General features: G+C 63.8%; 9 protein-coding genes across 9 annotated transcripts in view; 3 read left to right on the top strand and 6 right to left on the bottom strand.

Annotated features, from left to right (window-relative positions):
• Positions 1-1,516, bottom strand: part of F751_2931 (CBL-interacting protein kinase 11) — a gene marked incomplete at both ends in the record, with an annotated part of 2,794 nt that extends 1,278 nt beyond the window's left edge. The window contains 3 exons of the mRNA XM_011397303.1: positions 298-970; positions 1,191-1,247; positions 1,385-1,516. Coding sequence (XP_011395605.1) covers positions 298-970; positions 1,191-1,247; positions 1,385-1,516 — 862 coding nt within the window. The remainder of the gene's footprint in view (positions 1-297; positions 971-1,190; positions 1,248-1,384) is intronic.
• Positions 1,517-2,567: 1,051 nt separating this feature from the next.
• Positions 2,568-4,276, top strand: F751_2930 (Cyclic pyranopterin monophosphate synthase, mitochondrial; the record flags this gene model as incomplete). Its single annotated transcript, XM_011397302.1, has 5 exons — positions 2,568-2,720; positions 2,870-3,179; positions 3,374-3,459; positions 3,615-3,904; positions 4,135-4,276. 5 exons carry the CDS (start codon positions 2,568-2,570, stop codon positions 4,274-4,276), a joined length of 981 nt encoding a protein of 326 aa, XP_011395604.1.
• Positions 4,277-4,547: 271 nt separating this feature from the next.
• On the bottom strand, positions 4,548-7,979 carry F751_2929 (Zinc finger CCCH domain-containing protein 64; the record flags this gene model as incomplete). The annotated part of the gene is made up of 10 exons (XM_011397301.1): positions 4,548-4,880; positions 5,152-5,302; positions 5,413-5,536; positions 5,693-5,824; positions 6,009-6,086; positions 6,221-6,361; positions 6,612-6,849; positions 6,983-7,131; positions 7,344-7,748; positions 7,841-7,979. The coding sequence occupies 10 exons, from the start codon at positions 7,977-7,979 to the stop codon at positions 4,548-4,550; spliced, it is 1,890 nt and encodes a 629-aa protein (XP_011395603.1).
• Positions 7,980-8,210: 231 nt separating this feature from the next.
• On the bottom strand, positions 8,211-9,965 carry F751_2928 (Protein SET DOMAIN GROUP 40; the record flags this gene model as incomplete). Its single annotated transcript, XM_011397300.1, has 5 exons — positions 8,211-8,304; positions 8,429-8,588; positions 8,751-8,871; positions 9,070-9,486; positions 9,723-9,965. 5 exons carry the CDS (start codon positions 9,963-9,965, stop codon positions 8,211-8,213), a joined length of 1,035 nt encoding a protein of 344 aa, XP_011395602.1.
• Positions 9,966-11,726: 1,761 nt separating this feature from the next.
• Positions 11,727-14,333, top strand: F751_2927 (hypothetical protein; the record flags this gene model as incomplete). Its single annotated transcript, XM_011397299.1, has 9 exons — positions 11,727-11,778; positions 11,880-12,032; positions 12,218-12,379; positions 12,572-12,652; positions 12,796-12,913; positions 13,193-13,337; positions 13,519-13,746; positions 13,881-13,949; positions 14,127-14,333. The coding sequence occupies 9 exons, from the start codon at positions 11,727-11,729 to the stop codon at positions 14,331-14,333; spliced, it is 1,215 nt and encodes a 404-aa protein (XP_011395601.1).
• A 346-nt stretch (positions 14,334-14,679) lies between these two features.
• Positions 14,680-15,126, bottom strand: F751_2926 (hypothetical protein; the record flags this gene model as incomplete). Its single annotated transcript, XM_011397298.1, has 1 exon — positions 14,680-15,126. The coding sequence occupies one exon, from the start codon at positions 15,124-15,126 to the stop codon at positions 14,680-14,682; it is 447 nt and encodes a 148-aa protein (XP_011395600.1).
• An 814-nt stretch (positions 15,127-15,940) lies between these two features.
• F751_2925 (N-alpha-acetyltransferase 11) lies at positions 15,941-17,117 on the bottom strand (the record flags this gene model as incomplete). The annotated part of the gene is made up of 5 exons (XM_011397297.1): positions 15,941-16,142; positions 16,358-16,469; positions 16,583-16,683; positions 16,797-16,888; positions 17,028-17,117. The coding sequence occupies 5 exons, from the start codon at positions 17,115-17,117 to the stop codon at positions 15,941-15,943; spliced, it is 597 nt and encodes a 198-aa protein (XP_011395599.1).
• Positions 17,118-17,394: 277 nt separating this feature from the next.
• F751_2924 (Putative transcription elongation factor SPT5-like protein 1) lies at positions 17,395-23,529 on the bottom strand (the record flags this gene model as incomplete). Its single annotated transcript, XM_011397296.1, has 17 exons — positions 17,395-17,532; positions 17,737-17,838; positions 17,916-18,104; positions 18,216-18,397; positions 18,701-18,791; positions 19,278-19,462; positions 19,732-19,925; positions 20,188-20,357; positions 20,637-20,776; positions 21,020-21,356; positions 21,654-22,022; positions 22,132-22,274; positions 22,394-22,620; positions 22,819-22,901; positions 23,007-23,067; positions 23,199-23,227; positions 23,359-23,529. 17 exons carry the CDS (start codon positions 23,527-23,529, stop codon positions 17,395-17,397), a joined length of 2,811 nt encoding a protein of 936 aa, XP_011395598.1.
• A 936-nt stretch (positions 23,530-24,465) lies between these two features.
• F751_2923 (Sister chromatid cohesion protein PDS5-like protein B-A) lies at positions 24,466-26,199 on the top strand (the record flags this gene model as incomplete). Its single annotated transcript, XM_011397295.1, has 7 exons — positions 24,466-24,609; positions 24,731-24,844; positions 24,934-25,020; positions 25,127-25,225; positions 25,383-25,486; positions 25,628-25,901; positions 26,122-26,199. The coding sequence occupies 7 exons, from the start codon at positions 24,466-24,468 to the stop codon at positions 26,197-26,199; spliced, it is 900 nt and encodes a 299-aa protein (XP_011395597.1).
• Between the last annotated feature and the right edge of the window lie 63 nt (positions 26,200-26,262).

The raw sequence follows: 26,262 nt of genomic DNA, 5'->3' as shown, positions 1-26,262 counted from the left end.
ACGAAGTTATACGACGGGGTGTGACGTTCTGCTGCTGCCGCGGCGGCGTGGCCGGCGCGGCCGGGGGCGCCGTCTCTCCCGCCCCGCTGCTCACAGGCTTGTCGCCCGGGCGATCGAAGCCGGCGGCCAGGCGGAAGCCGCCCTCTGCGCTCTCGCTGGTGCTGGACTGCGCGGCGGACTTGATGGCAAAGACCTGCGGTGCCGCCGGTGCCGGCAGGGGCGCGGCCGTCGCCTGGGCCGGCGCGGGGGCGGCGGGTGCGGGGCTCGCTGCGGCGGGCGTCTGCGCGGGCGCAGCACGCCCGCCGCTGGCCAGCCAGGGGTGGCGGGAGATGTCCTGGAGCGAGATGCGTCGCTCCGGGGAGATGGTGAGCATGGCGTGGATGAGGCTGGCGCAGGCGGGGCTCAGGCGGCGCGGCAGCGGGCGCATGCGCCCGCGCATGATGTTCTGCAGCGTGGCCACCACGTTCTGGGGGTGGAGCGGGTCCTCGAATGGGTACTGCCCCGTGACCAAGAGGTAGAGCAGGACGCCCAGGGCCCAGATGTCGGAGGCACGGGCGTCATACCGCCCCGTCCGCCGCTCGTACAGCGTCTGCACGCTGCCGTTGCCCAGCAGCTCCGGCGCCATGTAGTCCGGCGTGCCCACGCCCAGCGTCACCGCCGATGCCTGGTGCTTGGACAGGCCAAAGTCGATGATCTTGACGGCGCGCGCCGCGCGGTCGATCATCACGTTCTCCGGCTTCAGGTCGCGGTGGCAGAGGCCGCGCTCGTGGATGAAAGTCACGCCGCGCAGGAGCTGGCCAAAGTAGAAGGCCGCGTCGGCCTCGCTCAGCCGCCCACCGCACTCATTCAGCAGGTCCAGCAGGTCGGGGCCGCGAATCAGCTCCCACACGATCACCACGTGCTCCGCCTCGGCAAAAAAGTCCAGCAGCTTGACCACGTTCTCGTGCTGCACGGACGCCGTGTACTCGATCTGGGGAGGGGTTGTTTGGAGGAGGGGGGGGGGGGTGAGGGTGAGTAATTGGGTGGGAGACGATGGAGTTAAATATTGGTAGAAAACACCTTTAATCATTTGGCATGTACTTGCATAGCATGCTGCAAATTCCAGGCTTGAGGCGTGATGAAGTCCGATGGAGGGGGCTACCCAAAGACACCCTTCATCAACCCCTCATCGCTACACCACCGACACACACCTCGCGCTTGACGCCCTTGATCGGCATGGTGGCACGCCCATCCTTCACGGTCATGACCTGCACCAGAATGAGTAGAGTGCATTAGAAACTTGTTGGCATACGCGTCACACCATGCGCACGTCACCCCGTGCCTCACAAGATCCCGGAGCCCTTCGTGGGTGCAGCTGCGGGCCCTTCCCGTACGGAAGCCTCACCTTGAGGGCGACATGCTCGCCGCTAGGCAGGGTCTCACACTCGTATACAACAGCTGTGCCGCCCCTGTTGACCTCCTTGACGACCCTGTAACGGCCGTTGCCCAGCAGGGTTCCGGGAGCAAGAGTGGCCATGCCGTCCGGGTTCCGCTAGGCGACGAGAGCTGCTCGAACCAGGGCAGCTGGATGTCGTGGTAATCCGCAAGTTTGGAGAAACACACCTCGAGTGGAAATGAAATGGTGATTTGCAGGTCCTGGCTGGCTGCCTGTATTGGCTCTCGGGAGCCTTGTACATCGGTGGATCGAGCGTATGTGCCCATCTCCGAACCGGAGGAGCTGCGCTCGAGGCACGACGAAGAGGCTGCGATGGCCATGATCATCGCCCCACCCACTGAGCAATTGGACGAATATGATCTCAGCCATGAAAGCAGTACAAGTAGGAGGCAATGTAGCTGAGCCGAGGCAGCACGAGCCGCTCAGCCTCGACCGACCTCCGCGCGATCGGATCTGCGGAGTCATGACAGCACGCGCAGCATGAACCCTTGTGTGCGATCTCAGGAAGGAGTGAGCGCCCATTCTAGGGGGAGCTGCAGTGGGTCCTGCAGACCTTTTTGACACAAGTTGTCTACAAGGAACCCCCAGCGCCCTACCTGATGCAACATTATCGTCCGCTTCGGAATTCTCCCATCGCACCCTGCCAGGGTTCCGGATCGTTGTGAAACTGTGAAGGCTAAGCGGACAGCCTCGTAGCTTGCGTCACACGCATCACGAGAGGAATATGAGATTCTGATCCCGGAAGATTTCCTGTACAGGGCCCTTTGGCCCGTCGACTTGGGTGTGCACCGGTATGCTGCGCCGGTGCCGGACCTTGCAGCCCGTCTTCTGGGCGGCATGTCCTGCACCAGTCGCGGCATGCTACTCGGCGCTACCGCAGCCGACGGAGGGGGAGTGTAGGCCCGCCACCACCCACGATGGGGACCAGTCCGCCCAGGAACATGGCCCTCCTGGCGCTGGTCATGCCCTCGCCGCCCCGCCTCCTTCCAAGCTGGGACCCCGGCCATCCGCAAAGGAGGCCCGCGAGGAGCTAAGGCGCTTTGCGGGGTCGCCCCGCCCCTCGCCCGAATGGCGGGAGCTGGTGCGACTGTCCCACGCCGCACTTCAACCTCCTGGCCAGGCGAATCCCACCATGCTCACCGACAGCTTCGGCCGGGTGCACAGCTACCTCCGCATCTCCCTGACAGAGCGCTGCAACCTGCGCTGCCTGTACTGCATGCCCGACGAGGGCGTGGAGCTCACGCCGGCCTTGCACCTGCTCAGCAGCGAGGAGATCCTGCGCCTGGTGTGTGGTGGGGATCATTTGGCCGGGTGACTGTGCTCCCTGGAGCCTTTGGGCCTTGCCTGCTCAGAATCCGCCAATCCCCCCCGCTGCCGCTGCACACGATGCACATGCACACGTGCACACGCGTCGCACTTCCATTTCGCAATCAGGCGCGGCTCTTCGTGTCCGCCGGCGTGGACAAGATCCGGCTGACGGGCGGGGAGCCGACGCTGCGCAAGGACCTGGTGCGGCTCGTGGCCTCGCTCTCTGCCCTGCCCGGGCTGGCCTCCATCGGCATCACCACCAACGGCCTCACGCTGGGCCGCCAGCTGGCGGCACTGCGCTCCGCGGGCCTGACCCACCTCAACATCTCGCTGGACACCCTGCGGCCAGACAGGTTCGTGACCCTGACGAGGCGGCAGGGCCATGCGCGGGTCCTGGCATCCATCCAGGAGGCCATCGCACAGGGGTATGACCCAGGTATGTGTGGTTTGAGCAAGGTGATGGGGTGGGGTCTTGAGATGCATGCCAGCAGCTGGAGCCTGTAGAACTGTGGTCATGTGCAGGCTTGGAAGATGTATCCCACGCCTTGCTGCCCATCGCGGCTGAGCCCAAGCTGGCTTGATGTTTGAGATCTCAGTATCCATACCTCCCTCATATCTACCTGGCCACAGTGAAAGTGAATGTGGTGGTGATGCGAGGGGTCAACGACGATGAGATCGCTGACTTTGTGGAGATGACGAGGCATGCGCCCATCAACGTGAGCTGGGGTCCAGGATGGCATTACAAGGCCTTCATGCTGTGCCTGTCCTGCAGTGGGCTTTGCAGGAATGAAATGTGCAGGTTGGAAGAAGGAGGCAGTCTATGCCTTCCACTCACCCTCCAACTTCCCTCCACATCTGGCGCCGATGGCAGGTGCGTTTCATCGAGTACATGCCCTTTGATGGCAATGTCTGGTCTGACAAGAAGATGGTGACGTACAGGGAGATGCGGGGGGCCGTTGAGGCGGAATTCGGGCCGCTGGAGCCCATCCTCTCCCCGGCGGGCGAGGTGGCTCGCAATTTTCGGTGCCAGGGTTTCACAGGCTCGGTGTCTTTCATCACTTCCATGACCAAGGCGTTTTGCAGCGACTGCAACCGACTGCGCCTGATGGCGGATGGGAACCTCAAGGTCTGCCTCTTTGGCGCCAATGAGGTCTCCCTTAGGTATGTGGTGGCATGAGGAGGGAAAGGGAGGTGTGGCGGGGATATTGCTGGTATGTGCGAGTCACTGTCATGGCATAGTAGGTGCTTGGAAGCCTCTTGGGCGTTAGGCAGACCTTGGTCTTGGGCCTCCTTGCATGCTGCTTGCCCAGGCTCAAGAATGACAGGTACTATGGGTAGCACGAGAGAAGCAGCCCTTGCTCATCTCCCAAACCTGTTCACTCACTGGGCAGGGATGCTATGCGGGAGGGTGCGTCAGAGGAGGACCTGGCGGCCGTCATCTCTGCTGCGGTGTACAGGAAGAAGGCTGCGCACGCGGGCATGTTCGAGCTGGCCGCCACAGCCAATCGGGCCATGGTGAAAATTGGGGGCTGAGGGTCCAGCCAGGCGCATTTGCCTGTACATGCCCCCTATGTTGATGTCCTTGCCAGTCAGTCGCCCAGCTGACGGCAGCTTCGGTTTGCAGTCCGAGCATCAACTTTCCCGCTAGCTCATCGTGAATGAAGACATAGCAGGTGCTTCCCCGTGTCCCCATGATGCTGTCTGTGCACATGAACTCGTGTCAAGCAGAACAAGCGGCCCTGCATGCTGCCTGCCAGCGTAGACGCACAGCAGTACAGGCGGCCAGGGCCACTCGCCGCAGGCCTCACTCCTGCACGCCCATGATGTCGTGCGGCTTGAAGAGGGCCTTGAAGGCCTCCGACCGCCGCCGCTCCTCCTCCACGGGGACGGCGCACGCCTTCCACTCGGCCCGATCGGGCACCCCCGCCAGCTCGGCCAGGACCTCCCGCCCATAGTTCAGGGGGTGGCGCTCGCCAAAGGCTATGGGATGCACGAGGGAGGAGCCATCTGGGAGGAAAGCCTGGAAGTACTCGCCATCCCCCACCACGTCCCGCAGCGCGGCTCGTGCAGCCTCGCCGGCGGCAGCGGGGACGTGGGTGAGGCTGAACCCCGCAGCCTTTGCCCGGTCCTCGAAGACCTGGCGGTGTTGGTGTGAGGGTATGGGGGGAGGGGGCGGGTGACGTGGCCTCGAGCTGTCGCTGCAGGTGCCACATGGGAGCTCGACTCGAGGCGGCATCACTCGAGAAGTGCACGCTGCCCCGCGGATGCTGCGACTCAGGGAGAGCGGTGGACTCGCACCCCTCGCACAGACCCCGTCCGACAGAGGAGTGCCGGGGCGCCCAATCACCACCCAGCCTCCTGCACACCTCCCTGTGGCCCGCACAAGCGCGCCCCCCATCCCCGCGCACCTGGCGAGCCCTGGCCGCGGCCTCGGCGCTGACGGCCAGGGCGTTGATGTGGCAGTGGTTGCCCCCGCTCTTCCTCAGAGCCATGTACCGCTCGAAGCCCACCAGCTGCCGGCCGCCTGCCGCTGCACACCTGTCGAGCGCGCCCCAGTACCTGGGAGGGCGGAGTGGGGTTTGTTGTGGTGCAGTGGGTCCTCCTCGGAGCGATGGAGCAAAGTTACGCTACGTCCCAAGACCAGGCGACCAAGAACCCATGAAGCCCACCTCCTGATCTCGGCATAGCAGTCGATGCTGAGCGACTGGCTGCTGGGGAAGTGCTCCACGCTGACGACAAGGACATGCTCGTCGGTGATGGCGCCCTTGTCGACGGCCACGTAGGACTCCTCTCCTTGAAAAGGGTGGATGTTTGACGTTTTCTCATATGTGGCCGCAGGGCACAGAAAGAGGCATCCGCACAGCCTTCACGGTGGTCTGCATCAAAGGAATTCTAGATGCCCTGTCCTGCTTTCCACGGATTCCTGAAATAGCACATGGGGCAGCTCACCAACGCTGACCACCAGGTCTATGTCTGCATTGGCGTTGGAGAGGCAGAACCAGCAGCCCTCCACGGGCTTCCCGGTTCCGGCCCTGGGGCCGGTGGCGGCGGCGTCGATTCCCAGCTGTCGCCCCATGAGCTCTGTGCAGGAGGAGATTGGCGGGTGTTACCAGCTGGACATCCAATGGCAGGGGCAGACTACCGTGTCCCGATGGCTGGGTCCACAGAAAGCGCATATGAGTGCCATGTGTAAAACGAACATGCGCAGAAACTCCCAACGATACCAGAGAAGGGTTGGGCCATGCGCAGTGCGGATCCTGCTTACCGGATCCATTGAGCTGGCATGCCTTCTCCATGCCCTCCTTCGTGTCAAACTGGATGTGGCACCATGTGTTGAGCCGCCCTGCGTTGTATGGTGGTACATCCGTGCGATGAGTCAGGCACAGCACTGGACTGCGGGGATGATCATGTTCTCCTCATTGGCAAGCCAGCGCCCATCCCCCTGGTGAGCAACACCCAGCCAGCACTCCCAGGCACCTTCTGCGTTGCTTCGGCGCACGACATCCACCACCCTGCCAGCCTGTGCAAAAAACTCGACGAGGGCCTCCTCGGTGGCAGCAAAGGGGACGTTCCTCACAAATATCGTCTTGTGCTTGTCTTTGATGATGTCGGGCCGACCTGCGTGTGGTTGAACAGGTAGAGGGGGTCAGCTGGGAGGAGGGCTTTCATGTGTAAGGTAGGATAATCGGGACGCACGGCATGGGGAAAGTGATGTGTGGCTGGTCCTGCAGACCCCCTGGCAATCTCGCACATGCAAATCTCTGCTGCACCCACTTCCCCATCACCCCGGCACCTCATGCCAGAGCCCTGAGCTGGCTCAAGGAGCAGTGCTGTTCGTTTGCATGCCGCCACCCCCACTCGCCTAGACTGGGTGCTGCCATGATCTGCCGCGCCTTCTTCTGCTCCTGCCACCTCCAGTCCTGGGACCCGAGGTCGGTGCCGGGCCCCGCATCCCTCGCGGCCCTCTTCAGGCGCTTGGCCGCAGCTGCCTGGAAAGGGTTCCCCGTCGACCCGGGGGGTTGCACCTGGAGGGCCTCCGGGGTCATCTCCGCTGCGGGGGTCAAGGCCAGGGCGTGCAGCCACTTCTGCTTGGCCCCATTGCCGACCTGGGCGGGAGCGAGGCAGGCATGGGCAGTGGGAGCCTGGGAACAACGTTCTTCCAAACCTCCTATTTTCACCCCTCGCCGGCCTGATCCCGAGGACAAGCCTCCAAGAGCCACAGCCACCACCACCAGACACCTGGGCCAGTCCGATGAAGCGCGTGACATGCGCCCCGGCCCCCAGGTCCGCATTGAGGTAGGGTGGGCGAGCGAAGAAGGTGGGCTTGCCGGCGGCGACGTGGTATCGCGGCCGGGCCGTCATCGCCAGCTCAGCAATGACTGGCGAGCCTGCACGGAGAGAGTGCGAGGTGAGGAGAGGCTGCTTGAGTCTGGCTAGCCAGCTCGGCGCCCGCCCTGCTACAGGCATGGCACTGCGCCGTAGGCTGACCGTGAACCCCTGCTTATGAAACCTTAAAGCCAGCGGAATGTATTCCCACTGGGTGTAGAGTCGCCCTCTGGTCCTCCGCCAGACCCTCCTGCCGCAACTAATCATCACCTACCGTGCGAGTCTGGGGGCGCCACACCCTCTGGCAGCCCCTCAGCCAGGCCCTCTGGCCATTCATTGGTCAGCAGGACGTCGATGTCACCCTGCAAACTCAGGCTGTGCTGGAGGAGCTTGATGTCAGCCTCGGTGTAGTACCGAGCAGATCCGGAGTTGTCTGGCACCTCTCGGAAGGCAGCCGCATTGTGTGTCCCGTCCAGATAGGCCAGGGTGAGGCCCTTCACCTCCTTGACCCCGGCGCGGCCGAGGTAGTGGATGTTGCTCTCCGGCACGGCCGAGATGGCCTCCAGGACGGAGACCGCCCCCCCGCCCCAGCCACCCATGAAGTAGGTGGGCAGGGGCGCTGCCTTGCCTCCCGTCAGATACTCCAGCAGCGGACCCTGGTACTCTCCGTCATCTGGACCTGGCAGGGGAGTAGGCGAGGGGGGTGGGAGGGCGCGGCTCGAAGGTGAATGGGGGCCTGCACACGACAGTGTCGGCCTTCCGGGAGCCTACCTGCAGCACCGAAGAACTGGCCCACGCAGATCAGCAGGTCGAAGGGACCATTGGAGGCATTTACAGCGCTCGCACGCTTGAACAGGGCATCGATGCTGCCGTTGCAGGCACCGGCGAAGAGGGCTCTGACGGCCGGCATCGGGTTGCAGGTGGCAAGCTTGGTTTGCTAGTCCCTCATCCTTCCATGATCACAGACGACAGGAGGAGCAGCCGAGCAAGAGCACTGCAGATTATTTATCATATGTGCATGAGGCTGCCTGCCTGCCTCAGTCAGAAATGGGCGATGTTGCATCGCGAGAGCTCTGCTCCGCGCGCGCTGGCGAAAACAAAGAGGTGTACTCAAGCTTAGCATCAGGTTTTCACGGCGGATCTAACTCCCTGCTCTCACTCCGGTGCGCTCGGGATCGATCTCTGCCAGGGAACTCAAGACAGTGTCGCAGGTTTGGAGTCCCCTCAGCAGTATCCTGTGCCAGCCAGCGAGGGCAGGGACTGGGCGCGGGACATGGGCATGCTCCAGCCCTTCACACCTTGCACGGCCCTCCCCCAGCCTCAAGGGCGCTCGGTAGCCACCGGACCACCCCTGCCCACCTCACGTGCTCCTTCAGCCATGCCAGGGCCACCTCCGCGCAGGGCGTGGGCGGCCCCTGCCCCGCCTCCTCCCGCCGCAGGCCCTCCACCAGTACCGGGGTGGCGCCCGCCAGCTCGCGGTCCAGGGCGCCGCGCAGCCAGGTGAAGGCCCGCGCCTCCCCTGCGCGCGAGATGCCGCGGTCCTCCAGCGCCAGGTACGCGCCGGCGCGGCGCTCGGCCGGCGTCGCGGCGGCCAGGCGCAGCGCGCGCAGCAGGCCCCAGCTGGGCGCGCCCCCCCAGGCGATGCAGCGCTCGCCGGGCCCCAGCGCCAGCGCCGCGCCACGGGCGGCCACGCAGAAGCTGGCCGCCTCCAGCGGCGCGGCGTCGTGCGGGTTGTCGCGCAGCACGAAGCCGTACAGCTGCATCAGCTCGGCGTTGGTGTACCGCCCGTAGTCCAGGAAGACCTGGGCGCCGGCCGGCACGCCGAGCAGGCCCGCGGTGATGCGGTACGTCGCCGAGTCAGCGTCGTACCGCCCCGTCCCGCCGCTCCCTGGCCCGCCGGGCTTGGGCGGGGGCGGCTCGCGAGCGCGCCCCGCGGCGTCGCCCCCCGCCCCGCCCCGCGACGCCACAGACCCGGGGAGCAAGTCGACCAGGGAAGGGACCAAGGGGCCCGCCGGCGGCGCGTAGTTGTGCAAGTCGCCCAACGGGGTCAGCCCCCCAGGGTCGGGCCCGGGCCCCAGAGGCCCGCCGCCGGCGTGGCCGGGGTAGCCCGGCGGCAGGTACATAGTGCGCGTTCCCAGTGTGGCGGCTGCCCAGCGCCAGGCACCCAGCCGCCGCCAGCGATCGTCGGGGAAGGGCATCGCGCGCAGCGCGGGGAGCGCCGCGTGCCAGTCGCGCCGCGTGCGCTGCGCGGCCTCGGCCACGCGGCGGTGCACGGAGGGGGCGGGGGCGAGCGCGTCCAGGTCGGAGGCGGCGAAGTAGGGGCCGGAGGTGTAGCTGTGCGGCAGGGTCTGGAGGTAGGGCCACCAGGCCGAGCCCGCCTTCTTGGACGTCTCGAACAACACATGTATGGTCAGCACCTGGGTGTGAGGTTGTGGGAGGCAGCGGGATAAGGGAGTCCTAGGGCCGTGCAGCCAGCCGTGCAAGCACCTGGGTGGTCCCAGCGACGGGGTCGGGAGGGTGATGACCTCATCCATGGCATCCAACCCCTACCCCTGCAAGCAAACATTCCGGAGTTCACCTCCAACAGTCCCCCATCCCAGCGAGGAATGCAGTTCAACACACAGGAACGCCCCATTTCAACCCATGCACCCACTTGAAAGGGGGTCAAGGGGAGTGGCCCAGCGTTCACCACTGCGCTGACCGTGGGGCAGGCCAGTGCACTGGAGCATGTCATGAGGCAGGGGAAGGGGACCTCCAGGACGCAGGCCCCGGGAGCAATGTCCCGGGTGGCCACGATGCCTCGACCACCTTGGGCCACCTCCCCGGCCTCGATGTCACGGAGACGCCCGCCCCTGGACTCCAGCCACGAGATCAGCTGCGGTACCGCCTCCACCATTCCTTGCAGGTGGGTGCAGCAGACGGCCCGTGGGAGCGTCCACAGCCGACGCTTGCATGTCCACGTTAGACTTGTATTATTTGTGTGCACAGCAAAGGTTTAAAATCCCTTGTATGTTGCGTGCCCTCGTGTCGTAATTAGATAATATTGTAATATGGACGTGACGTCCCCATGAGAGGCGCGCGCGCGCTTCAAGACGTCCAAGGCAATGTCGTCCTGTGAGCAGTTTCAATAAAATGGTTACTCCGACCATGTAGATCGGTGTCCTTCGAACATTCAAACACCCAAGAGGTCGAATAAAACACAACAACCATGCTGATCCATGCTATTCGACGTGCCAGCCATATGTTGGTCACGGCGAGGGCGCCCGCGAGCGCAAGCCTGCGAAACCTCGCTATCACGGCAACCCCAGGGGACGACCAGCAGATGCGAGCGGTGAGAAGATTGTTCCAGAGTCCACTGAGCCATGGATTCGTGACATAGACCAGCTGGAGGAAGCATTGCTGACCGTTCTTGGCCTCCCATGTGTCTGGCAGGATGTGAACCGGCTACTCTACAGGAGTCGCCAGAGGGGCTGGTTGGAGCTGGATCTGCTCATGGTGAGTGGTCATGGAGCCATAGAGGCCACAGGCATGCAATTTTATGGGACTGGGTCTCGTGAGGCCTCCTAAGTTGGATCTACCTCAAGGTGTCTCGCATCCTCCACAACATTGACAAACACCCACAAACACCCCCACACCCTTCAACACCAGGGCATGTGGGCTGAGCAGAATGTCCCCACCATGACTGCAAAGCAACTAGAGGACTACAATGTTGTGCTGGATGAGGTAAGCATGACTACGGAAGATTCTGAAGGTGTTTGATGCAGACTGCAGACCGGTGTTTTCTCCCATCAGCAGCACCTCCGTCCATCTTGACTGCACTTTCCATCACGGTGCAACCCATAGGAGAACCCAGACCTGTTCAAGTGGCTGACGAACCAACTCCCCACGCCTGAGCATCTACGGAATAATTCGGCATACCAGGCAAGTGTACATGGATTGCTTGCGCTGGCGGGTACGGTTGAGAAGATGGATTGGGGCATCCTCAGCTTTACTAGTTCTTTTTGCCGTCCTGTTAGTTCAGCCTCTACTCTTATTCGTTTCCCGCCCTGCAGCTATTACACGCTAGCGTGCAACAGTCCATGGACAAGCACAGCGTCGTGAGCACCCGGGCAACGCAGGGGAAGGACTGGGTGAAAGGCTGGGACGATAACAAGAAGGGCGAGCTCACTGCAGAGCAAAAGTAATGGCTGCTTGGAGTGGGACACGAAGATCGAGGAGACTGCCACCAACTCCGACACACATGGTGGATCTCTTCGCTGTCATGATTTGGTAAACCGTTGAACGAATTGTAAGTGTGTCACTGCCAGGGTATGCTACAGATCGCCGCAAAGCATAGCAACGCATGGCCGCAGCACGGCCTCCCCAAACCACGGCTCGCTCGATCGCTTGTTTGAGAAGCAACACACATGCTTCAGTGCCTTGCCGTCGATAACTTGCCGTGAAAAGGGTGCCGACCTTCGCAGTTTTCATTGGGACGGCACCACCGCATACAATATACTAAGGTGACGCTCGCCCCGACTGGCGACGAGAGTGAAGGCTAGTCCTCTCAGGTGGCCCCGCCATGGCATTTCTGCAATGTAGAAGTGGCCTGATACTGGCGCGGCGAGGATGGGGACTGTCCGCTGGGTTCCTTGGAGTACCTGCTGCAAGGCTGGGGATGGCCACCGGCCCAAACTCCGAAGACATCGTAGAGGGCCTGGTTGTCAACGGTGAGGTGATACGATTAATTATTGTTTTGTCCTTGTCACGCTTTCGTCGTCTTTTGGAGGTGCAGCTGAGCCTCATCATAATGGCACCCCATCCCCAACAGAGGCTGGCCTGGCCAGCAATGAGCTTCCTGTCACAAAGGCCTTTAGGGACCTGATGCACAGGGTGGCAGGGTACAACGAGTCAGACCTCCTGCGCCAGCTGCAAGAGTCCCTGTCTGCGGATGCAAAGCCAGCGGGAGAGCAGAAACCCGATGGTGTGTGTATGTGAACAGTGCCATAGAGGCTGTGTCTCACAGTGCATGGAGAAATAGCTGCCTTCCCCAGCGCTGGACTCCCTTGGCTATTTTACCTTCAGTCGGATATCATACCCCAGTTGTGCGCGCTCCAGGGCGCACAATTCATGCCTCAATCTCCCCCTCCAAACACATGTCGCCCGCAGACCCTGCAAAGATTGAGGACAACCTCCGGCTGCTGTCAGAGACACTGAATGTCATGTTTGCCCTGCTGGAGGATGAGAACGTGCCCATTGCTGAGAACCTGTCCGACCTGGATCTGGCAGGCCTGGAGGCCCTGCGGGCGTCATTGAATGAGCGCTACTCGGGTGAGCCGCTGGACCGAGGTTCCATGGGGTGCTGGCTTTGGGCAGAGTGGGTGCATCGGGCTTGGATTGGGATGAAGAGTTTGCTCTTTGCCCTCCAGTAGTGCCCCCCGGCGCAACTAGATCAGACAAAACAAAGGTGTGATGGTCAGTATATCACCGCTCATGCCCTTCTACCTTCCCTTCGTCGTGTAGGTCCGAATGAGATGGTGGTGAACACTGCCCCTCCAGGCCAGCTCCCATGGGAGATCCTGGGCGTGGACGAGTCCAGAGGGGGTGAGCCCGGCGCAGGGCAGGCTGTTTCAGGGATGTGAGGTTGGGGTGCCCTGGTGTCGTAAGCTCGCGCTGCCAGGGCAGGGTTTCGAGGTGTCCCACGTCTGCAATGTCCGACTGTCCCTCCAACACACAAACAACTGCAGCCATCCACTGGGCGGCAGACCTGACGGACGGGCGGGCGGTGGCGCCGTGGAGGGCTGCCTCCCTCGCCTTTGCCACCAAGGTCCGCATGTACCAGCTCTACTGCGACGACCCGGTCAGGTGTGCTGCGAGACTGGCGGCGGGCGGCTATGAGAAGGGGGTAACGTTCAGGGGACCACGTCGTGGAGGTCGAGCTGTGCTGGTCACCTCTGGAAGCGCTGCTCGATTGCTCGGTGAAGCCTTGCACGCAGTGCACGAGCGACCTCCCTCTCCCTTGTCCCTCGTTGGGTCTTGCTGCCTCATCAATTCCTCTATATCGATCCCCCTGTGCCTGTTGTATGCCGCTGGACCCCAGGCTCCACCGTTGGCAATCTCCCTCTCCTGCTCATCCCACCGCAGGAACAGCCCCGCCGCGCTTGCGGCCCAGTTTGGCGTCCGTGAGCAGCGAGTGCACGCCATCCTCGCCCTCAAGGAGCTCGAGGCCAAGGCGCTGTCGGCCGCGCTACCGGAGGACGCGCGGGCTGCCCTACTCCGCGTTGCCGAGGTGCGGGGAGGGGTCCTGAGGGATGGGGGGGGTGGAGGGCAACTGCGTCCGAATGTTGCCTCGGATGGGGGTCATCGGGTGGTTGGATGTTGCTCAACCTGGGGCCACTGGGATTGCCGTCTCACTCCCACCCGCACCGCCAGTGCCCAAGCCCCTCCTCTTCCGGTCCGCATTCACTCAGGAGGACGCCGAGCTGGGGTCGGACGTGGGCGTGTCTGGCGAGGGCGAGCGGCACCACGTCATCCTGCCCTCCTATCCCAACTACGAGGAGATGGACCTCGCTGCCTTCAGCTCGCGCCTGGAGGCGCGGCTGGGCAAGCCCATGGCGGAGATCAGCGAGGCGGACCTGACCCCGGCCATTGCCAAGGAGGTGCTGGGCCTGGAGAGCAAGGAGGAGGTTGAGGCGCGGGTGCGTGGTGAAGGCTGTGTATGGGAGGACCGTGGCGTGGAGAGGAAGGCATGGAGAGGTGCCAGGGTGGGTTTGACTGTGCATGATGCCCGAGCACAACCATCAATCTGCCTGTGACCATTTTGTTTTCGCAGCTGGCGGCGGCGGAGGAGGCGACGCTGGTGGAGGAATTCACCTCGCGCCTGGCCTACAATCTGGGCAAGGTGGGTGGTGCCGCGGGAGTGTGGCTGCGACATGTTGGGAAGCAGGCTGTGGCTCACGAGTGAAGCCCAGGCCGGGTCGAGGACAGGATCGACGCCCTCTGTCGAAACGCGCTGGGCCCACCCCGCATCCATCCGCCAAGGAGTGCCTCACATCAATCCTGTGCCCCAAATCAACAGGAGGGCGCCGGTCTGCAGCGCAAGTCGCGGCGCACTCACTTCCCCCGCCGGCCGCCGACAGGCTGGAACCTGGTGGTCAAGCCCCTGGGTCAATCTGACGAGGAGCCCTACGTCGCCGAGGCGACCGGCGGGCGCCGGGAGCCCAACGCCGACGAGGCGTTGCTGCTCAAGCGCCAGACGCCCCGGCCGCGGCGTCGCATCCTTTGATCGTTTGCCTAGCCTTCCACTCCCCGAAATGAACCTCTTTGCGCTGGCCTGGCCTTGGCGAGGTCCATGGCTCTCAACCTGCTTCCATGGACAGTGCAGGCACGATGCGGTCCCCGCTGGAGCGTATGTCCTTGAGAGTGAGGGAAAATCTGTCACTCCTGCAGAGCACGCTCCGGCAATGAGAGGAGGGATCCCTGGGAGGAGCTACAGGGCCAGCCACCGGGCATGTGCCCTGATGACTAATGAGCAGCAGCTTCCAGGTCCAGCACCTCTTTTCGCCTGGGGTAGGGTTTAGAGTGATCCAGCACCAGTCAGCGAGCCGCATGATGCAGCTCATCAGACCTGCTCAGCCCCCAGCCGCCTCTTCCCTCCATCGCATCCCCAACTCAAAGGCAGGCGTCCTCGGTCCATACCATGCTTCTAGATGCCCGAGCTTCTGGAGCTGTTCCGGGGAAAGGACGGAACCAGCTGCCTGCGCCTTCTCCAGCTCCTCCGCTTGCCTCACTTTCTTCTTCAGGGCACGAAGGGCTGAGGTTGGGGCCGGGCCATCTGGCTGGGCACCCGGCTCCAGCGTGCAGGCTGCCAGCTGCTGCGCCACGTCTGAGGGGTTTGCTGCAGGGGTCTTCCCCTGCTCTGACTTGGCAGCCGCCTTGCCGGGGGCCTCCGTCACTCCTGCGGGCTTGCCGCCGTCTACCTTCTTCTCCTTCCGCTTGGCATTTTTGGTTGCTGCCTTGCTCTTCGGCTTTGGGGCGCCTGCAACTGCGATGCAGCAGGAGTGGGAACCGATCAGCATCGACGCCCGTGAGCTCGCCAGAATCGTGCAGTCCCAGTTGGTTGACACATCATTCGCCCACGCACCCTGACTAGTCTCGTCAAGACCTGGGCACTTGGGGACATTTTGTCTTGCCTGCGATCAGAGGATGGGGCAAGTAGGGTCAGGTGGCAAGCAAACTGCCCTGGTCGCAATATATCTTGGGCCCCGATGTGAGTGACGCATGCCCATGGAACAGCATCTTGCCTGTACTTGGCGCGGAACATAGGCAGGCTGCTCGTCCTGGGGGACGTACCCAGCCCTGACCCGGACCTCCTTGCGCAGCGTGCCGTCGGGCCGTCGGGAAGGGGGGATCACAGTGGCTCCCCCATCACCCATAATCGTTGCCTCTCAAGCTGCACGGCGCCTGAGACCTCGTGCGATCGCCTGCTGGGTGAGTGCAAATGTAGATTCCTGCTCAGCTTTGTCGGGGACACTCTCAAAGTATGTTTCGTTGTCCCATATCGAGGCTCGGTGGCAATACAAAGACAACGTGCTTAATGAAAAGCTGTAGGTGGTTCTCGATTCGATGGAAAGTAGACATAGAAATGGACTCTCGCATCGGCAGTCGCCATCGGTTTCATTATAAGGAACCGACACTCCTGCATCGTGTTCGAAACTGGAGTGCAGGCAACAGCGGGAAAACTGCCTTCAGCCAACATCCAGGCAGGAAGCTCCTGCTAGGTCGCCCAGAGCCCTTGTTCCAGCGAGCAATCGCTCTTGAATCTATGATGTTGTACAAGTTTGGCATAGAAGACCCCAAGACATGTTTATCAGCAAGCGTTGCCAGCACCCGTTATGCAGTCACGGATTTGCCAGCCTCGGCAGACAGCACGGCATCTGAGGAAGTCCGGGGCATGGGTTCCCCCAGAGCTCCAATTGGGAGCGTTTCTGCCTTCCCCTTCCCTCGTTTTACGTTCTTGAACCCTGCTAGCGGCTTCCGCATGTCAAACGCGTCCTCGCCGTCTGCATAGTACTGCGCCTCCCGGTCACAGAGGCTGGAGAAAGGTCCCGGGAGGAAGGATGGGTGATGAGCAAGGCGCAGCCTGCATTTGGCCTGTGCAGCGCCTCACTGCACGCCACCTGAGGCCTTGTGCCCCTTTTCGCCATAGGCGTGACCCTGGGGTGACACAGCAATCGATCTCCCAAGCCTGCACCGAGACTCCACTGACTGACACCCCCAGCAACAATCTGTCCCCGCGGAAGACACCACGCCACGTACTCGTATCCCAGGGTGTCCATGTAAAGATGCAGGGCGCCGCGGTTGGAGGCTCGCACATGGAGCGATGCATAGTGGGCCGCAAATGTGTCCTCCATCCCGGCATCTGCGCAAGCGATGGGGATGAGTTGGCCGGTTTCGCAAGGGGTAGCATGTATGGCAGAGAGTGGAGTGGCATCCAGATTCGAGTGCGGTGAATCACAGGCACCATACACTCACGTGCAGCCGTCATGAGCTTGGTGGCAAGACCCAGCTTGCGGTGGCTCCTGGCCACGGCTAGAGAGGTGATGTGGCCGTGCGTCTCTGACGCCTCCTCCTCACTGCAGAGGGTGGGGTGGAACAGGGGTTGGATTCTTCAAATGATTGCACCAGTGGGATGGTGGGCGGCTTCGATTGTGACACTTCAGCAGGGACCTGCCCCACCATGACCTACATTTTGGCTAGGACGTAGCCCACGATGGTGCCATCGTAGTCCTCAGCCACATACAGGAGCTGTGGCCACGATAGGGCATGGTAGAAGTAGTACTGTAGGGTGTGTGTGAAACGAGGTCGAGTGAGCGGGGGAGTGGAGCACAGAGTAGAGGCAGCCCCAGTCGCCACAGAGACACCACCCTGTACCAGCCCAGTACGGGGGCTTGAACTGGCCCATGGTACCATTCCCCACCTTGAGCTGGTAGTTCTCAGGCAAGCACATCAGGTTGCACCGCTGCATCTGCAGCAGGTCCGCGACCACAGCAGGCCGTATGCACACCATCACGGTGGTGGGAACGCGTGCTTCACAGCCAGCGGCTGACCTGTTTGCAGATTCCCTGGGGTTTCTTCGGCATACCAGTTTACTTGTGCATTCGCGTAAGGATGTTGACGGGGCAGGGAGTCGACCGCATGCTGTTTAGGCGGATCGCCGTCCCGTGGTCAGGAGCCACGTGGGTTCTTCTCCCAGCACCACCCCCTCTGGTCTACGCCTGCTCGGCAATCACAACAGGCACGGAGCACCACACTCGCAGGGGAGCCCGGTCACAGGCTGCAGCGCGTCAGGCCGCGGGGAGGACGACGCGCCCCACATGCGCCAGCTCCCAGATCTTGATCTCGGGGCCCAGCTTCACGATGCCGTCGCCGCCGTCTGTCCCCACCAGCTCGCCCACGCGGCCGGCCAGGTCGCCGCGCAGCAGCTGCGTCGTGTGGAGGGCAGGGGTGAGGGTGCATCGGCGAGGTGTGGTGGGCGGCGGGGCGCCAGGCAGTCGCACCCGGGGGGCACTGGGTGCACGGCCGCGCGGAGCGCTGCCTGAACAGCAGCCAAGCCCTTGCAATTCCCGAGTCTCCACCACCCCGCTGGGCTCCACCACTCGGCCCCCCCCACACCCTGCTCCACCCACCTTGACGGTGTCTGTCCGCGCCGGGGTCACGGCCTGCAAGTCCCTCACCGGCACCTCCACGCTCGCCTCCGCGCCCTCGTAACCCCAGGCGCCGCCGTCGCCCTGGCGCCCCGGCGCGACGCGCGCGAGCAGCCCCGCGGCTCCACCACTCCGGCCCCCCCACACCCTGCTCCACCCACCTTGACGGTGTCTGTCCGCGCCGGGGTCACGGCCTGCAAGTCCCTCACCGGCACCTCCACGCTCGCCTCCGCGCCCTCGTAACCCCAGGCGCCGCCGTCGCCCTGGCGCCCCGGCGCGACGCGCGCGAGCAGCCCCGCGGCATCCACCTCGTGCACCGCACCCCGCGCCTCGCCACCCGGCAGCAGCACCTCCACGCCCACCCAGTGCAGCGCGTCGCCGCGGGCCGCGTCCGCGCCCTCGGCGGCGACGGCGGCGCCGCCGAGGGCGCGCGGCGCGGCGCCGTAGTCGGCCGCCGGCACCGCCTCGTAGCTCAGCCCGGGCGTGGCCGCCAGGCCCGGGGTGAGGGCCGGGGCGGGCGAGAAGGGGCTGGGCGCCATGCCCGGCGTGGGCAGGTATGACCCCGGCGTGGGGGCCAGGTGCCCCGACCCCGGGGTGTCGATGTGGTACCGCATGCCCGGCGTGGGACCGCGACCGGGCGACCCTGTGCAGGGTTGGCATGGGGTGGTTGCGGTGTCGTGGGCATGGCGTCGAGGCCAGACTCTCGATGGACAGCGTGGCATCTCGGGCATGTGCATGGGTGCCCAACCCCGCCGGAAATGCATTGCAGCGGGTGCATGACCGGTGGCAGGCGACGCCATACTGCTCTCCTGCATCAGGATCGCGCCTGTGCCTGCAACTGCCTCCCACGCGATCCTGCTCCCTCTCCAAACCCCCTTCCTACAGGCCCCCCCCTCCACCCCACCCCCCCCACACACACACATACGCACAAACACTCTCGTCTCACCCGGGAGGTGGTAGGGCGAGGGGGCGGCAAAGCCCGGGTGCGCCGGCGTGGCTGCCCAGGCGGGGTCGTATGCCGGGGTCTTGGTCAGCGCCTCGCGCGAGGGCGTGGCGCTGGGGTGCAGGGGCGTGGCGCCCACGCTGGACCAGTGCGCGGGCGTGGCCCCCACGCCGTGGTGCGCAGGGGTCGCGCCGGGGTAGAACCCGCCCACGCCGCCGCCGCCGTCGCCGCCGCCGCGCACGCCGCCGTCCTCCAGCGCGACGTGCGCCCGGCTGACGGTGACAGTCTTCATCTGCGCCTCCAGCTCCATGCGCAGGTGGGCCGGGGTGGAGCTGACCACCCGCCCACGCATGCCGCGGTGGGGGCCCTGCCGTATGGTGATCACGCGCCCCTCCAGCAACCGGTCCGCGCCCGTGCTCACGCGGCCGGCGTAGGTGCCGGGGGCGCTGCCGCCGCCGGGCGTGCCGCCCCAGCCCGGGGGCCCGCCGCCGGACTGGCGCGCGGGCGAGGCCATGACGCCGCCGCCGGGCCCGCCGGGGCCGAGGCGCGCGGGCGTCGCCAGCGGGTTGCTGGTGCTGACCGGCTTGCGCCCGCCGCGCACGCGGCAGTGCCGCGCCTGGACGCAGACGTAGCCGCCGTGGTCGGGGATCTGGCGGCTCTGCAGGAACAGGAAGCCGCGCACGACGTAGCGTACCGTGCCGTTCTTTCCTCGCAGCGGGCCATCCACCACCTCCACGATGTCCCCCACCGCCACCTCGTTCCGGGCTGGGGGCGGGGGAGTGCGGAGTGGGGGAGCGGTTACGGGGCGGGGAGGCAATGACAACAACTGTGGGACACCACCTCTCGGAGTGAGGGGTGGTGGGTCCTGAACCGATGGCTTAGCACCGCTGTCTCGCTCCCCAGGAGGCACTCAGCCCAGCATACCCTTCTTCGAGCAGGATGTCGTGCTCCCCCCCCCCCCCCCCCCCTTTTCCACTCCCCAGGCTCCCCCCAACGCCCCTCGCCCCCCCTTCGCCACCACCACACACACGCACCTCCGTCCTGGGCCCCCGCCTTGCGGTTGTTCAGCTTGCGCTTGAGGTCGGGGAGGAGCGCCACACGCACGTCAGGCTTCTCCGGCCGCCCCTGGTTGGTCAGCACGCGGCAGGCGTCGCGCTCCACGCCCACGATCACGCCCACCGTGGTCGCGTCCAAGGCCACCAGGTCGTGCAGCTCGTAGCCGCCGATGCTGCGGCGAGGGGTTGATGGAGAGGGAGGCTGCTTGGTGGGTTGTCAAGCGGGGAGGGAGCTTCTGGGGTGTCCGACTTTGGGGTTCAAGAAGCAGTCGAGGCACGGCCTGGCGTGACTGTAAGGCTGGCAGGGTATTCGAACTTCAGCAAAAGCTCGGCAGAGACCCAAACTTCATAGGGTAGTCTGACCCCTTCTTCAGACCAGGACATCCCAAGCCCCAAAGAGGCGACCCCCGCCCCCCAAACCACCCCGCTCCGCACGTGTCGACGCTGCTGGTGACGGCCACAGCCTGGACCAGGTCCTTGACGAACACGCGGATCTCCTGGCGCGAGACGTCGGTGAAGATGGTGGCAATGGGGCCGGTCACCGTCACCACCATCCCCGTCTCGCCCATGTGCTGACCGTGCTCGACCTTGACGTGGCTGCCAGACTGCGCGCAGTTGCAGGGGGTTTTGTGTGTGTGGGGTTGGGAGATGATGAGGTCGGCGGTGTGGGGGGAGAAGGTGAACGACGCGGTGCCTTGCGAGGGACAACGAGGTGTGCTGAACCAGCTGCCACCATCTCTGAATGGTTCAGGGGTCAGGGCTTTGCCCGCCCAACCCCCTCCCCTCCACCCCAGCGCCACCCGGACCCAAGCAGAGGCCGGTCTGCAGCCACCGGCGACGCAAGAGCGGGCCGGTCCTTGCCCCTCCAGCCCTTGCACACCCACCTCAAAGTGTTTCTGGATCTCGCGCGGGTGCAGGCCGATGAGCTCGGTGAAGCCGGGGAGCTTGGAGTCGGTGGGCGCGACCATGAGCAGCCCGTCCTCGCCAAAGGCCTCTACGCGGCCCCGGATGCCCGCCAGGTCGCCTGGAGGATGAGTGTGTGGAGTACGGCAACAGGTGGAGGGGTCGTGGTGCTGCACAGATGCTCGGGCTCTGGCCCATCGGGCACGGGAAACATGCTGGGCGACGGGCGCCTACCCTGGGGTGATGCCCTGCCAGGCATGCCAAGCAGTACCCCACTCCCGACGGAACGATCCAGAGCTCCTCTCCACCGCAATCCCCACGACAAAGTGACACCCCGTCAACCACCCGGGCCCCCTCCCCCCACCCTGTACGACGAGGACGAGGTCGCCCTTGGCAAAGCGGGTGGGCGCGGCGCCGCCCTGCCCCTCCCCCTCAGTGGTCAGCGACTGCACGAGGCCGGCGAGGTCGGCGGCGCCGGCGCGGTCGCCCGCGCCGCCGCCACCGCCGCCCTGCGCCGCGGCCTGGAAGCGCTGGAGGTCGTCCAGTGGGGGCAGGCCATCCTCCAGGGCCAGGCCCTTGACCGCCACGCTCTTGATCAGGTATCCCTCGCTGAAGCGCTGGGAGCCGTTGAGCACATGCACCAGCTGGCCCGTGGTGCGGTCGCGCTGAGTCAGCACGTCCAGCGTCTTGTACTGCCGAGCCTGTTGTTGTTGTTGTTGTATTTTGGGGGGGGGTGATGTAATGGATGAGGGGATGGATGTTTGGGGGAGGGTTCTGAGGTGCTGGACAGGTGTATGGTTGGGTGTGATGATGGCAGCCGCGGGTCTTTCCCCATTCTGCTCTTCCGTCGCGGTGCACCCCTGCCTCTGCCACCCTCGTCAGGGCGGCACGCTGCGCATTCATGCAACCACACAGCCTGGTCCTTGATATACCCACAATACCACGCTGAACCCCCTACCCTCACGTCCCCCTCTTCCCCTTTCCCCAGTCTCACACACCTCATCGGGGCTGAAGGCCTTCGCGGCCGGCCGCACACGCGGCGCGCGGCCAAAGTTGGCACGCGCGTCCTCGGGCCGGCGCGCGGAGAGGGCGGCCAGGTCCAGGCGCGGGACCAGGCGCAGCGTGGCGCGCGCGCCCGAGGCGTCCAAGTCCACCACCTGCGCCAGGTCGCCCTTGTACAGCCCGGCCTTGGCGCGGACCCAGGAGCCGACGTCCACGCCGCGGGCCGCGGTCACCTGCACCGCCACCGCCGCCGTCATCTCGCCCAGGGGGACCATGCGCGGCTTCTTGGAGTTGAACACGGCGCGCATGCCACGCACCGCCTCCGCCACGTGCGCCTCCTTCACCGCCTCCACATACAGGTAGCCCTGGGGGTTGGGAAAGGGGGGAAAGGAGGAATGGGCAGGTGTCTCCTGCTGATGAAAGGGTACTGGACAACAAGACATGCCGCGGCAGGGTCTCATGCGCACGGCACACCCGCTGCATGTGCGGGCTGATGGCTGGCTGCGCGGGCTTGCGCACCGCAGCCACACCCACCTTGAGGTGGTCCTGGCAGAAGGCAGACTTGATGAGCAGGGAGCGCCCCTTTTGCGCCAGGTCATAGCACTTTTGCAGGAGGCCTGCGGGTGGCATGAGGGAGCGGTCACACCCAGTTCGGACACCGAGCGACGAGTCACTCGCGCCCTGTCTGGGTTTCCCAGCCCTCCAACCCACTCCCCTTCCGATCTCCAAGACTTACACACAACGACCTCGCGCTCCGCGCCCTCTGCACACCGCACCACCCAGAGCTTGGGATCCGAAGGCTTGGGCAGCAGGGCCTGCTGCGCCACCGCGCCAAAGTCCTCCGTCCCCGCCCCGCCAGTGCCGGGGTAGTGTGACTGGCCGCCGTACCGGTCCTTCAGGTAGGCCTGCAGCTCCTCCGGATTCATCTCCTCGTCCTTGGCCGCCTGCATCTCCGCCTCGCGCCTGGTGGTACAGAGCGAAGAAAGGGAGAATGGTGTGGGAGTTGCCTTGCATGCAGTTCAGGATTCAGGTGATGGCTGGATGCACAGCGCTTGAGCGCGCTCGTCGATCATGCGAACCATCGCTCCACAGAGGGTGAGGAAGTCACCCGCAGCGGAGTCCAGCGCCCATGGCACCAGACCCCCTTCCCAGGGGCCTCACATCTGGCGGCGCATGGCAATCATGTCAGCGGCGTCGTGCACGTGTTCACCCGCGTCGTCGATGAGGTCATCCAGGCCCTCCTCCTGATGCCGGTGAGGGTGGGAAGAGGGTCTTGCGTGCGCATATCATGGCCCAACAATGCACATGCGGACCCTATGAGAGACCAGGCCGGCACCGATGCCACCCACCTCCAGCTCGTCGTCCTCGTCGTCGTCATCCACCTCGGCAATGTCATCAATGAAGCGACTCCTGGGGAGGGACGATTCAATCAAGGCGGTAGTTGGGTGAAGGCTATCACTGCGCACCCTACACCCAGCACCGCGCCATGCCTAGCTAGGACTTGACTAATCCAAGTGCCATACAAGTGAGACCCAACAGACCTCTTCTGTTGCCTGGAGGCTTCCTCATCCTGCGCCAGACCAGTGGGAGCTTGTCAAGGAACGTGTTGGGAGAGCAGGCCATCCAAACCCACCCACCCACCCACCCACCCCCCACAACATCCACCACGACAGAGCACACCAGCGATCCCGCCCCAATCACCTCTTCGTCGTCTTCATCCGCCACATCATCGATGAAGGCCGCGGCCTTGCCCCTCTTCCGCGCAGCGCTCCTGTGGCGCCCGAGGCCATCCTCCTCCTCGTCTTCCTCGTCCTCTTCAGCCTCAGGCTCCTGTGCATGGATGAGGAGACAGACAGACTTTACTGGCACCATAGCACGGTCTGAAACTTCATTGCCAAGCCAGAGGCTCCCCAGCCGCACCTCCTCCTCCTCCTCTTCCTCCACATCCTCCTCCTCTCTGTCCTCTGCCAGAGGACGCCTTCCCGAGGCCATGTCAATTGGCTTGACCCTATCCTCGACTTCCTTCCGACGGATGTCAAACGCCTATTGTCGTCCTGCACCGTCTGCGGTTTCGAGTGCAAGAAGTGCTCTTGTATGAAATCCGGGTTGTCGCGATGCTCGATACTCGGTCAGGGCGCCCCAGTTCTGGGGAGCTGCAACCCTGAACCCATAAACCTCCCCTGTGGACACACTTTCTGCACTCTCGACTGAGTGACTTTCCACATTTTAATCCTCACAGTGCAAACTACAGCGTGTGATGATCGATCTCAAGGGATCTCCTTATGGATGCAGTGCTAATTGTAAAACAATCTCTCACTCCAACTAAGCAGTTTTAGTGATCCCCGTTCAGAGCATATTAAAAAAGACACTGCAAAATACAGGAATCTTGGTAACTGATTTGTGAAAAGGCTTGTTTGGAGTATGCCATGGTCATCATTTCCCAGGGAAGTCGGCATGCAAGGCCTCGTGAGCCAGCCCCCAAAGAGGCTTTTATTGAAGAAACTTCCCTACATGTGCTGCACACAGGAAGGATACTTGCGTATATATTCAATGCAATCAAAGCCATCAAAGTCTTCCACATGCAGTATATCTCTGTTCGTTCCTCTCGGATCTCCATATAGTTTCGAACGCGGGAAAGCTGTCGAGGAATGGTATCACAGAGCTCGGAATGATGGTATTCCCCGCTGGGACCATCGCCCCTGGTATAACCTGTCCACACACTCTTCTTTGCCCAATGTATTCATTATAGCGCGACTGGCCGTCCCGAGTATGCCCATCGGAGATCTTTGAAATTCAAGTCCCTCGAACATGGCACGGAAGCGAGTGGCCCCAGCTCCCACCGAGGCCTCGGATGACGCGTCCTCGCGCTCCCAAGTGACCTTGCGCGATGCCGGAAAATTGTTATGCGACATTCGCGACAAGTCGAAAGACGTGATCCTCAAAACACTCAAGGTGTCGCTGGGACTCATGAACGCAGCTTGTGGGCATGCATTCGGCTGAAAGGAGTGCCGCTCGCGTCCAGGACCCGTGCGAAAAATACGTGAAAACCATTCGCACCGTGTCTGTCCCACAGCAAGCGGAGATGGCGTTGAGCTCCTCGCAGCAGGCCGACCCGGCGGTGTGTACCGCCTCGGCAGACCTTTGCCATGCCCTGTCCTCCGACGCCCTCCTCAGACACTCGAGCACGGTGAGTCCACCAGGTGTGACCATGACTTGAGAATAGGCCTCGATGAAGAGCCTCTCATATTCACCCCACCCTCATCACCTCCGCCACAGGAGGTCCAGCTCTACACGGCATGCTGCCTCTGCCACCTACTGAAGCTTCACGCCCCAGAGTGCCCATACGACAATGCGACGCTCAAGGTGGGGACAGGCGGGTGGTGATCTTGATGCAAGCTGCAGCTGGGACGGTGATCCTCCCATACTCACTGCCGCCCTCGCTCAGAGCCTTGCCAAAAACCACATGCAGCGCGTCTTCCTCCTCTTCAGTCAAGTGCTCGGTGGGCTTGCGGACCCGGCATCGCCCCTCTTCTCCAAGCACCTGCTCCTCCTGGACACCCTGCACGAGGTGGGGGGCCAGGGCGTGAATCGATTTCTGGATCCCTTGCAAGAAAGAAGACTGGCGTGATGTTGGATCTTGCAAGCTATCGCCTGTGCTGCTCCTGAGGGGACGAAAGCCCCCTGGCTATGACCTCAAGACCCTCTGACGTCCTCGTGCTTTCCAGTTCAAATGCTGCGTGCTGGCGATGGACCTGGACCTGGACCTGCCCGAGGTCCAGCGCGACGAGGTCCTCTGCACCTTCATCAGTTCCCTCCTTTCCAGCATCAAGTGGGTAGCAGAGAACAGGGGGGGGGAAGTGGGGGTTGATGAGATGTGATTCAGGGCAGGCCGCTTGAAGTCCCCTCCTTCTCTGGCCCGCGGCATACCCGATCCAAGCTCCACGCCCCCCTTTCCCCCCTCACCCCGCAGCGACTCCAACGAGGCGCAGGTGTTCCCCAGCATGCTGGGCATGCTGTGCACCTTTGCCGACCAGGCCGACCTCATCAACCTGCGCCTACTGGAGGCGCTGCTCAAGCCCCTGCTGCGCCCCGCACCCGGCGCCGCGGGGCGGCTGCTGGTGCAGCTGCTGGGCCTCAAGCTGGCCCAGCTGGCGCCCAGCATCCAGGATCAAATGGCAGAGTCCATGGCAGGGCGCACCGAGGCCGGGGTGTTTGGGACTTACTGCATGGAGCTCCTGTACCAGGTACAGAAGCTCGAGGGAGGTGTTGGTAACCAGGAGGTGTTGAGGGAGAGTTTGAACGTAGCCAATCCGGTGCTTGTCAGGGACGGCGAAGGGCGGCCGCGAGTGCAGGTGGTGCCACTAGCAGCAGCAGCGGCTCCCGCCCCGTGTCTCCCGCCGTTTTCCACTTCCTCCCCCGCCGCCCCCCCCCCTCCCCCAAACACACTCCACATAATACATGCAGGTGCACTGCCGCGTCCCCCGGATCACCACACCCCTGCCTCCCCACCCTGGCGGACGTGCTGGCCACCTCGGCGGATGAGGCGCGGCGCGGGGCGGCGACCGATGTGGCGGCCCGCCCGCTCCGCCTCCAGGAGGAGAGCCG

Source organism: Auxenochlorella protothecoides (assembly GCF_000733215.1).
Source record: "Auxenochlorella protothecoides strain 0710 unplaced genomic scaffold scaffold31, whole genome shotgun sequence".
NCBI lineage: Eukaryota > Viridiplantae > Chlorophyta > Trebouxiophyceae > Chlorellales > Chlorellaceae > Auxenochlorella > Auxenochlorella protothecoides.
Note: the sequence above shows the minus strand (reverse complement) of the source record. Positions and strands in the feature narration are given on the sequence as shown.